The sequence below is a fragment of the Hippocampus comes genome, unplaced genomic scaffold (assembly GCF_001891065.2).
Source record: "Hippocampus comes isolate QL1 unplaced genomic scaffold, H_comes_QL1_v1.1 scaffold226, whole genome shotgun sequence".
NCBI lineage: Eukaryota > Metazoa > Chordata > Actinopteri > Syngnathiformes > Syngnathidae > Hippocampus > Hippocampus comes.
In genome coordinates, this window is record NW_017805477.1 from 273527 (window position 1) to 285489 (window position 11963).

The 11963-nt window shown below is 49.6% G+C and overlaps 1 protein-coding gene across 1 annotated transcript in view; it reads left to right on the plus strand.

Annotated features, from left to right (window-relative positions):
* Positions 1-257: 257 nt before the first annotated feature.
* The window catches only part of ofcc1 (orofacial cleft 1 candidate 1), a 56119-nt gene continuing 44413 nt past the window's right edge, over positions 258-11963 (plus strand). The window contains exons 1-6 of the mRNA XM_019875536.1: positions 258-807; positions 2833-3639; positions 6860-6957; positions 8522-8593; positions 9281-9351; positions 10516-10600. Coding sequence (XP_019731095.1) covers positions 3594-3639; positions 6860-6957; positions 8522-8593; positions 9281-9351; positions 10516-10600 — 372 coding nt within the window. The 5' untranslated portion in view covers positions 258-807; positions 2833-3593. The remainder of the gene's footprint in view (positions 808-2832; positions 3640-6859; positions 6958-8521; positions 8594-9280; positions 9352-10515; positions 10601-11963) is intronic.

The following is an 11963-nucleotide window of genomic DNA, read 5'->3' on the forward strand; positions in this document are numbered from 1 at the left end:
GAGAAAAAAAACGGGAACAAGGAGGACATATTTTAATGTGACCTTCATTACACATTCATGTCAACTTTTCTTATCTATTTATGATGAATTTTTCTTTTCCACTCCTGTTGTTCAATTAGCGCTTGACCCCTTTAGCGGCGATGTAAATTAAATGACATTTCAGTGTCGTCCCATATTTAAAATACTGCGTTAGTTGCGGATCATAAATGATGATCTTCATTCCGCAGCTAATTTATTCATTTCACAATTTCCCTCCAGAAGTTACAGCAGAAGGCTCCGCAGCAACCTAAGCAGAAGAAATCCAAGTCGGCTGAATTTCTGATGGGTGAGTCCTGCTTGATGAGTTATTGCTCATAATTTGTGTAAGGATTAATTAACTAATTACAGACAAATGGCTTTGGGCTAAATTTTGCTCTTGCTTGTCAGGGCGCAATTTGTAATTATTTTAATCATTTCTTCTTCTTCTTCTTCTGCCTTCCCCACCCCCTCCTCTTCCTGCAAGATTCTGATTTAATTTGAACCTAATTGTGTTTTAGTGTCAACCGAGGAGGATGCGTGAGAACGTTGTGGGGGCAGACAACTCAGCAACGGCAATATTTTGCCTCCAAAGATGCTTTGTTTTACAATGGGCCCGTTTGACCCGACGCCCGCATCCCTCCTTCGTGTCTCTCTGTGTATTTTTATTGATATTTCCGCTTATTTTGTCAGCGAGAGTAGATGCGGCGGGCATGGAAAACCCAGCCTTCGACGCAGGAGGAAGCGCCGAGCCTTCCCTTCTTCCCGTTTGGCCGCCGAGAGAAATTCAAGGTGACAGGGCAGATAGCGCCCTTGCAGCTCCCTTCACCTCCCCCTCCCCCACCCACCTAAATAAAAAAAAAAAAAAATAGAGCTGCAAGCCTCAGCCAAAGAAAGAGGTGAAGCTTCATTTTTCATTAGCCTCAAATTTGTTGGCAGTAGATGTGTTCCTGATCTAACCTTTACCCCCCGCTTTCTTTTCGAACTCTCTTTCTCTGCGTTCAGGGGCCCCTCGGTCCCTGCATTCCAAAGCGAGCGTGTCCTCACAGGCAAAAGCCCCTCCCAGAACTTCTTCCAGTGAAGAACGCTCCACTAGTGGGTGTTCTATCGCTATCTGGAAGCACCCCTCGACACAATCGGCCTTGACTCCCACTCTCAGCTCCGTGCCTTGTGGTGGGCCGGAGTCGTAGGAGAGCGCATTTACATACGCTACTACGATACGGAGCCCAGGCGGCGTCTGTGGCGCCGCGCTGCCAACGCCTCCGAAACACGGCTCGGGGCCAATCAGGCATACAAATGTGCCCCCTTATAATTCACGATGTCAGGAAGAACTCTTGAGGAATGGGATGGGGAAATTAGGATGCGTCCAAGGTTGCGAGCGTGCCAGTTTTCTCAGGGATGAGTCACATGGCAGTTTTTTGCTGTGTGTGATTGATTTTGCTTTCGCGGTGCATCGAATGTAATTGCTGTCAATGTATCGCCATCGTGTCTTCACGCAAAAGAACGAGGATAGCGTTTGTTTTTTTATTTAATAGGATGTCAGAAGGTCCATCATGCAGACCATTTTTTTTAAAAAAAGGTGGTTGCTGAACATACATAATATAGAGAATAGGAATAAATCTGGTGCATTCATATATACATGATGGAAAATTCATAAAACCTTTGCGCGATGAATTATTTATCGTGGGGTAACTTTGCAGGTACTTGATTTTTTTTTTTACATTTCATGCTGTTGAGTGATTACATTTTGCTAGCCAGGTTGTAAGACATGAAGTGGTTACTACACTAGATGCACCTGCTACAAAATTGGAAACAAAAGAGGCACAGACGGTGCAAACTCCAGCCATCCTATTTTTGGGGCGCTCGTTTGTTCTTTTTTGCGGGTTCTGAATGGGATTCGGCTGCTGTCACATGCAGTACTTATGTGACCCGGGGCGTTCAGCCATCAGCGCTTGTTGGATCGAGAGACGCACGGCCGCTCCTGGTTGAACGCACATTTCATTCTGCTGCGAGAACCTCATGCTACTTTCCCCGAGCGATCGTGGTGGCGGCACCAGACTTGGAAAAAGGTGATACTTAAGACATTTTCTCACCCTGCAAACTGAAAAATATGTGGCAAACTATTTAGATGGGAGTGAAATATTCAAAGGCTGTAATGAGAATGATTTGGGTTTCAGAAAGCGGCTCGGTGGGGAGCACTTTTAATAGGGAGTGCCCCCGAGCGGTCGGATTCCCATAAACTCTGTGCAGCAGACTTGATAGGTCAGTGATTGCTAATAAGAAGTCAATGAGACAGAGGCCCGGGTTATTTTCCTTTTGGATCTCCTTCTCCACCCTTTCTCAGTCCTCTAGGCCGCTGACCCCCCCCCCCCCCCCCACCCCAGGATTAGGACGGTATTGTCTTTGAAATTCCAGGTACTTTTGAGCTTGTCGACTTTCTCATTAGTCCCTTTTGAACACGGCAAACATATGGCAGTCGTATTTAAGAGATTGCCTGCCGTGACCTTTTGCAGCATGCTAATTAGGCCCCAGAGCACTGCAGGCCATGCAGGGGCGCACACAGAAAACCTCCACACACACTCTCTCTCTCTCTCTCTCTCTCTCTCTCTCTCAGTTCTGCTTCGCATCGCGGGTTTCTTACTGGCTCTGCCTTATCTGCAAGAAGCCCTTGGCCCTGCCCTTCCGCAGCGTGCCTTTCAAACTTAACATTTCGCTTCATGTGCTTCTAATAACTCCTAACCTGAACCCGTACATCCTCACTCCCCCGCCCCGCCACCAGCACACCTTTCATTCTCTTGCTTCGTGCACTTTTCACAGGAAATGAATCTGCCCGAAACGACTTTGACCCGATCTCGGCGGAGCAGACGGACTCCAGGCGTGGCGGCGTGGCCGCGGTCTGCTGCCAAGATGAGCTCGAATTAAGTATGCCGTCCGCCATCATCATAGTTCGCCTCGGTCCATTAAAGGGAGGTGAGAGAGATCACCATTGGCGAGGCTCGGCCCAGTCTATGTAAATACGCCACATGATGGTGTCGCTAGATTGGCTCCCCGACTTCACTGTCATTGATGAAGGTCACGTATCATTGGTCAGTTTTCCGCATTCCGCTTCTATTCGCCCCGCGTCCGTTGTCGCTTTTGACTCGATAGTTCGCAGCGCCCCCCCCCCCCCCACCAGGCCTATTAAAAGTGAGCTCCTGGGAGCCGAGTAATATGGCGGTTATAATGAAACGTGGCTATTAATGGAGAAGTCATTTCACCTGTATCTTTCGGATATCACTGCCGTGTAATATCAAAGGATTCACGAAGGCAAATCTCATCACCTGATGACAGGCCGGCTAACGGGCAAGTTAACGCTCCCGCGTCTTCACCTGACTGCGCGTGCTCCATTTTGGCCCGTCCTCGTCCGGGCTCATATCAATCATTCACAAGTCGATATTTGCTGTGGATCGACGTGCCCGATAAGTCGGAAAGGATTTTGAAGCACGCTTCTGTAGGTCGTCTCTTTTTTGTTTTGTAATCGTTGTTATGTATTTGCAGCAACATTAAAAGCCGCCGGAAATGGACTGCAAGAGCGAAGGATGGTCGGGTTGTTGGATGAAGAAGACACCTGCATTGACATGCCCGGTATGTGTTCCGAAAGGATTGCGCTGTTCATGTATCTTGGTGGCTTGAACATCAAGATGTGCCCAATAACGACCGAAACATCACTCGAATGCGCCTTCGGTAATGATCACACTTTCGGAGTTGATTTGAAATTCCTCAAAAAAAAATATCAACAAAATAATACCACAAAAACAAATCCACGGGTTGCTCCCTAAAAAGATATTACTCAGCTTCCAAGTATCACATTCATGTAACCATAAATAGGAGTCAAATTGTTCGTATCAATTTGCATCAAATGCAGGTTTTCTTCATACTTGACGTGCTTGGGGGGAGTCTGCACGACACACACTAATATTGACCGTAATTGTTTTGAGGGACTGTGGAATGTGCCCAAATCCTGATTTTCGTAGCTGTGCCAAGCATTTCGAGGGAAAGAACGGAGCCACGTTGGCCATAATTGAAGACGGTTGTGGCCCACTCCCACCGTGGCACAGCCTACCCTCACGCAGATCCGCCAGCTGTTCTCATCTTCAAAATGACCAACATCAGATCGAACATGCCACCGGCTAAAATTGAGCCCTTTTTTTTCCCCCCTCAAATCTCTTATCTACTCTTGAAACGACCCCGATGACGTGGGCACCAGTGCTTATCGCGTGTCAGTAGCGGAGTACTTTTTGCAGGGTGACACCTTAGCGTTCCCAGTTCAAACATGACGACTGCCCTGCGCACCAAGCACGTGGCCAGAGCTCAGCGGTTGCGAGTGCTATCCCACCGCAGCTTTTGTTTGCATGCCGACGTGCCCGCGCTCATTAGCGCATGCTCCCCTTTCCTTTCAATGCGTGGCCGGCCGGGGCCATGTTGAGGCGGTTTAAGCTCGGCATTGTTCCGGCTGAAGACACTCGCACCAGATAGTGTTGACATGACGCGCGTCTTCCTTGTAATTCCCGTACACAAGTGATAGGTTTAGGGCCGCTTCAACACGGTAGAATGTAGTCGTCTCTTATTATTTGCCTTTGTCTCGGATTTAGCTGTGCCACAGAGATTAGCAGCCCCCTCCCCATTGTTTTGAAATGTTCATGAAATCCCACAGTAAAAAGTAAAGAGGATCTTGGATTAACGGCTCCTGCATGCAATATAGGCGGAAAAGCAGAGAGAGAGAGAGAGAGAGAGAGAGAGAGAGAGAGAGAGAGAGAGAGCGAGCGCGCAGCTTCCTTGCTGGACTTCCAGACAATCACCTTCCTCTTCTGTATGGATGCCTCCCACAAGTCTAGGCCGCACGGCTTCGACGCACTTGCACACGTGGATCAGCGTGTGTCGGCGTTGAAGCTGACATTTTCTCACCCTCTCCCTTTCGGCTTTTCCTTGCTTTTGTCTCTCAGCTTTTGCAGTCTGCCACAATGCCCAGAAGAACAATCACAAATCAGTATTAATAAAAGGGAGTGTGAGGTCGTTGTAGACATATTTAACAGGTGGAGGCGGGCGGGGGGGGGGACTCCAGGATCATTCCTCCCTTTACAAAAAAAAATGTTCATTCTATCGCCGTGACGAGCTGGGAATTGAAAACGCACAGAACTGGCATTCTACTGCGTACGTTATATTCTAGTTTTCTGTCAGGCTGTATGCATAGAGAGCAGCTTGTAAAATGACTGCATGGCGACAACAGCTTTGGCAGTCGCACATATGGGACTACACACGTTGTTTATACACGCACACAAATTCCCAAACAATATCATCTGCTTTCAAACAACGAGGGGGGCGCGAGCGGGGAATATGTCCAGCTACAGAAAGAGCTTTGATTGATTGATTTATTTTTGAAATCGTTCCTTGGTAGCAAAGAAGGATGATGTATCGCACGGTGTGAAGGACGAGTCTTTTCAGGAAAACTAAAGCTTCATTTGCATGAGCTCCGAGCACTTTGGGCCCGATTTTTTTATCAGACATTTTCAAGGATGAACCGTGATTTCCCGTGTTGACGTATCAGTCACGATTGCCCGGCGATCGGTCTCTTCCCCAAAATTGCGACAGGCTCCACTTTCCCCGAACGGACTACTACGCGTTTTAATGCCTGTGTGTAGCCTATTCCGTTTTTTTGAGCCGCGCCCTCTCATTGCGATGCGCCAACTTAGCCGTGCGACAGCAGCCCCGCTCTGCGCTACATTTCTTTTCTTGTTTGCATCGTTTCCAATTTCTCTCTTCTGACTTAATATTTGCGTCGGGATGCATGCAAATGCATTTCTAAATCTATGCGCGTGACAATGTTTCCGTGTGCTGCTTCGCGCGTGTGCGCGAGGGTGTGCGCATGCCCACTGATGCGCATCTTTCCAGGTACAGTGGTAGCCTCCGGGGATGAGGAGGCGTTAGAGGTGAAGGCGGGTAAGCCGCTGCTGCTCCACGGTGGTTGGGATGGCGCTGCCTCGGGCTCTGAGCCCTCCCAGGCCAGTACCCATTGCCAAAACCCAAACTGGGCCCAGTGCGAGCTTGGGCTACAAGCAGTGAGGACCGTCATGGGCAGAGGGAGCGTTGTAGAAAGTCATTTGACTCGTTTTTACTTGTCTCGCATGGATGAAAATCCCCCAAATATTACTGGCATGCACATTTGTCTTTGGAGTCAACCAAACCTCCACGAAGCGCCTCCAGTGGGTCCAGAACGCTGCTGCTCGATCCTTGACCGCTACTCATAAAGAGGGAGCACATCCTCCCGCATCCCTTCACTGGCTCATTTTAGAGTTCTTTTGAAGATTTTCGGATTCATTTTCAAATCCTGAAATGGCCCGCCCCCCCGACCTCTCACAGCTCCTCCACGCCCGCCCGGGCCTCAGGCCTGACCACCAAGACACGATATTAGAGGCACCGAGAACTAAGCCCGCTCGCTGCCCATCTTTAAAACTCGTCTCAAAACGCATTCTTATTCTTTGGCTTGTGAACTCGGCCAGAGACTTGATTTTTAGACGGACCGATTGTGTGCTTCCGACTGCCTTTGTTGTTAACGTATTGTTTTAGCGTTTGCCGTCGTCTGAATCGTTTTGGCTCCGTGCGCAGCACTTTGTCTACGGCGGTGCTCTGGAAATCCATTTGACTCGAGTTGAGAAATTAGAGAACGGATGTGGAAATGACAGGCGCGAAGAGTCGAAATGACGTTTTGATGACGACCACGTGTTCAAAATTTCTTCGGTCCGTACATAATGTGCACTAATGCCTCAAGATGTGTCGTAAGAGGATCCTGATTGTTTTCCTTTTGCAGTCAAGACTTCCGAGGAGGTGGTCGCTCGCCGCGCTCGGCCGGCGAGGGAACGCGCGCGAGCTGACATGATTACGCTTGGCAGCCTTTCACTGCAGCAGGTCAGCTACAAAGCTACAAAGAGGAATATCTGTGTCATGGTCCCATATTCACCAGCGCGTCGGCCGCATCCATTATGCCGCGTACGGGTGGCTCAAGCTAATGGACAAAGAAGAACACGTGCGTGCGCATTTCTCAGTTGTTGCCGTCAGTGTGGAACTTTGTGTGCTTTTTCTTTGCCCACTTACTTCCTACTTTGCCCCACTTTTTTCTTCAGCCGCAACTATTTAAAATTGGCTGCTTTAGTCTGAAAGTCTGCCGGATGCACTCAAGTAAAAAGCACTTACCGGATCGTGCATCCGAGGCACCTAAATAGGTTTGAATAGTTTCCAAATAAACTGCGCCAAGAAACGCCCGTGCCCACTGGATGGTTGCGCTTCCCGGTCGATGGATGATGACATCAGGGTCAGGCCGTTATTATCCTGGCGGCCGGATGGTTCAATTGAGGCCATTATGACTCACGTCCTTCAATCCGTTTTCTATTGCGCTTGTCGTCTGGTCGCAGCTGAGCCAAGGCGCCTGTTTCGGGCCTGTTTTGGGAGTACCCTGCTTCAAGAGGAGAATGTGGAGCTGGGGTTGCATGCATAAGAACGGATCGAATGGATTGATGGTCCTCATCTTAGACCTCTCAACAAAATTACAGAGAGGCGACAGTGACAACGCCGAGTGGCTCTTGCAGGCTGGCTTAAGAAAGACGTTGGCCAACTGTTGTAGGGCGCAATTGTTGCGGAGTGTCTGCTTGTGGCGTCGAAAGTGAAGGGTGATGACTTTTATGGGCGTGAGCAAAGTGTTTCTTTTCCTGCTCAGGCCAACGACAGCATGACGGCTTACTCTCCAACTGCGCTTTTGTGCGAGGATGAACAAGCGTGGAGATGCTGAGCGAGCCGAACATTCGCTTGCATACTGCCACTCGCAACAGAAATGGAGTGAAGAAAAGAACATGGTTGGCACTGCGTACGGAAATGCAGACCCCCCCCCCCCAGCCCAACCCCCCCTGACTCCATAAACAGATTGCGGAACTTGTATCCAAAGTATATTTAGTCATAATCTCACTTGAAAGACGAGTAAGAGTCTTGTCGTATCGGAATGTAAAGTGAGCGTAATTGGTTCAAAAAACGTTGGAACAATGTCTCGTCGTCGCGTAGAAGTCAAAGAAGTTGACTCATCCTGCCTTCCTGGATAAGCGGCGCCTTATATCAGGGCCGGGATCAGTGTTATCTTATTCTCCCGTGATATTTATGCACTGCACTCCTGCTTCCGCATTCAAAGTGCATTATCCACTGGAGATTTTCCATCTATTCAAGGGAAAAGAATGGCCTTTTTCTTCTTCGCCTCATCTTCCGTAGAAAGGCCGGAAAAGCAGAACGATGCCGTCACTTAACGGCATCAATGCGTCTATACGGCCCGTGCGAATGTGCTGACTGCATGTAAACTCGCGCTGGTGTAACGCAACATGTCTTCGGGGTCCGGCCCGGTATCGATTCACCGCAGATTGCAGCGGTGTTCATTTCTTCTAGTCAACTCTTCCATTGTGTGCTTGTCAATTTACCGCACGCTGCTCTGAAGGCGCCCGCGAAGATGAGCGAGTGGGCAAAGATGAAGAGAAGGCTGATGGACGTCTTCGATGGGAGTGGAAAAGTAAGGCCGACGTTGAGATCACAGATCTTGCGCTACTACCCGTGCTTTTTATCTAGACTTGGTGTGTGTTTGTGTGTGTGTGTGTGTGTGTGTGTGTGTGTGTGTGTGTGTGTGTGTGTGTGTGTGTTTGCGCTACTACCCGTGCTTTTTATCGAGACTTGGTGTGTGTGTGTGTGTGTGTGTGAGACAACTTGATAAGCGCAACACATTGGTAAGAGGCGAAAGCAAAATTGGACAAGCATTTACTGCAAACGAAAAGTGCAATAATAAACATTTGGCCAAATAAATAGCTCTCCATCAATGTCAACGTCAAGGAACCTCTTTGCTGGAGCTCTTCAATTGAATCGGACGAAGTGGAAAACATATACATTGTCAAATTAGGGATCTTAATCGAGCTGGACGGATAATTTCTGTCATGCTGGATGAAGTCATGCAAAAGTCGAATGAAATGGTGTCTCAGTCCATTTTTTTTTTTTGCTCGTAACATACCGCAGGACTGTTCTTGCTCAATGGGTGAACGTATAAACGCTCAATCAATCTGTGTATTTGCTATTCATTGTATTCCAAAGAGCACTTGGAAACTGTCAGGCACTTGATTTTGGAGTCAGCCAATCCTCCATCAAGCGTCTTCAGTGGGCCACAAATATTTTGGTTAATCGCTAATTCGGATGCCTTCATTTTTACAAGGCGCCTCGTCCCAAAAGCCACCGCGAGGAGGCCGCACGCACCCAATCCAGATTAACCACCATCGGCCACTGGTGAGTCCGTTTCATTCTCACATTTTTCTCTATTTGCGTATCCGATGTCACATGGTCATTACCCGTGTGAAAGGCATTTGTCTTTTGGCGGACATCTGAGAGAGCGTTTTAATCCTCGCGCGTGCATCGCATCGTGCGTTAGAGGACGGCTCCGGGCCGCAGAATCGTGTCCGTGTCGTCGGGCTCGCAGTTCTTTGCGCGTCCGCTCCAAGTCCGAGATGGCACGTCACATCTCGTAGCGAGCGCCCCGCGGGCGCTCGGCTGCGCATGATTTTGTTTTGGAGTAATTACGGGCTAGCGTGGCGGCTGACATAATAGAATCATGAAAATACCGCGCGCACGCGCGCGCATCAGGATCTTCTCTTGTGTTTGGCTGCGTTATGGGTGGGTGGGTAGTTGGACACCAGCCGTGTCAGATGAATGTAGTTGGGGGGGTTTAGCGCGGTGACCTCCTCTCGACAGCTTTGAACCCAGTAAATTCCTTCCGATATCAGTGGTGGGTGGCTATTAGACACGGGAGACTTTCTACGCATCACCTAGGGCTACATCTGCCTGGAATTGAATGAGAAATGATTTCGCCATTTCTCTCGCCATGCCCATGAAAGGGAAAAAAAAAAAAAGAGTGGAGACATGGCGCTGACTTGCGTTGTTTTGATTTTTTTTCCCCCTCCTTTTTGTAACAAATGTGTAATTCATTTGTCGCCACTCTTTCTGATTTAATGGAGGTTGAGTAATTGCATTAGAAGGCGCATTGTGCCTTGTTGTGAACTGATGAAAGCACATGTAATACTTTTGATGGGCAAACAGAGACGGCGGGGAAGGATAGAAAAGAAAGAGCCCGTGCCCGCCTTTGATGCGGAGGTTTCTTTGTCGAATGATCCTCCTTTTTTTACTCCCGTCTTATCCCCAGTCACAGGCGGGCCGGGGCCCCTGTGATATTGCTTGATTTGGAGGAATTAAGAGACGCGGCGAGGAGACAGAGCGAAGCGGTCGCTTATTACATTACCTCTGATAAGAATGAAAGGCGGAGAAAGGGAGCGAGAGGAGGAAAGAAGAAGTGTTTGCTCGCGCGCTCTTATTAGATTGCGCCGCTGTCGGCCGGCGAGTCCAAAATGCGGGTTTCTAACGGGGTTAGCTTGTTGTTTTTGTGCGTGTGGCGTGCAGGAGCAATACCCCGGACAGCCCGCGAGAAGGCCAGGAAGCCACGCCCACGTACGGAGAGACGACGGAACTCCCACAATCCTCCTCGGTAAGGTCGAATTCCACGTGACCGTGGATTGATCATTCGGCGGTGCTGATTCTTTTCAAGTTCTTTCAATGGTCGCATTCACACGCTCGCCGAGCCTTTGGTGGCTGATCTCTTGGAGGACGCGCCCGTCCAACGGCAGGACCGGGGGCCGCCTCATTTTACGTGGCCGGCGAAAGCCAATCGATCATGTCGACTTCAAAAACGGTTCAATTCTCCCACGTAATAAATCAAGCCCTCATCACGGCAACTTGACCAGCGATTCAGCAAACTCTTGTTCTTGACTTCTTTGTATGTTCGAGTCATCACGGCCCTCCGAGGGAACCGCGAACTCCCGCGTGGCCCGCGACAAAAAACGGCTTCGAAGCACAAACCGGCTGTCGGAGTAAGCCGACCAAATAGAATAACGCGCCACGTCATCAAACCGGACCCGCTTGGCGGAACGAGACGCAGCGACAAAGACCGAATCTGAGGATGTATTGATCCTGAATCGGTGAGCAATCGCAGGGGTTATATATCGGAAAGACTCGGCCGACGTCATCCTGCACTGCGAGCGACCTGCCGTCCGCCAGCCAGGCGGCAGCGGGCCACGCTTCGCGGCAGCTTCCTCCGACAAGTTTGAGGCGTCGGAGGAGGAAGACGCCGCCTTCGCAGATGAAAAGGGGTTTGGAGGCGAGACGAGGGAGAAAGAGAAGAATGTGGATCATCGGCAGCTGTGGGAGGAGTGCGCCGTTGTGCCGCACGCGGGGACGGGGGCCGCCGCGCCGCCGCGCTGGCTTCTTCCAGATGTAATGAATCTTCAGTCGGGGGCTTTTCCTTCCAGGGTGACAACTGGCTTTGAGGAAGGTTGTAAATGCAGGGGAGATTGTGGTATAATTCCTCAGACTGGCGCTCGTGCCCCCCAGTCACCATTCGATTATCTCCCAAATTGCTGTGTTTCACCGAGATAAAGATTTTTTATGGCTTGCTGACTTGAAACAACCGGCGCACGCAGACTCGGGCGGGCGGGCGGGCGCAGAGGAGGGAGAGGGGAAGGGAGAACGACGCAGCGAGAGAAAGCAACGGCCAAAGCTGCTACGCGGAGTCATTTCCTTTGGTAAATGACAAAATCTTTGTTTAGATGACATTTCCCCAAAATGACTGCGGCGAGATGAATCTGAAATATGAAATGCCACATTTGGCATGCAAACGTATGAAAATGTATTTCTGTGCAAAATTCATGGAGGCATTTAATTTAGAACGTGTTTAATAACTATGGCAGCCTGCATCGGTAATCCTGCCCGCAGGTCTCAGAAAGATTGTCATATTTATTCTCTCCTTTCTTCACCCCCCCCACCCCAGCCCGTGCCCCCCCCCCCACTCATTC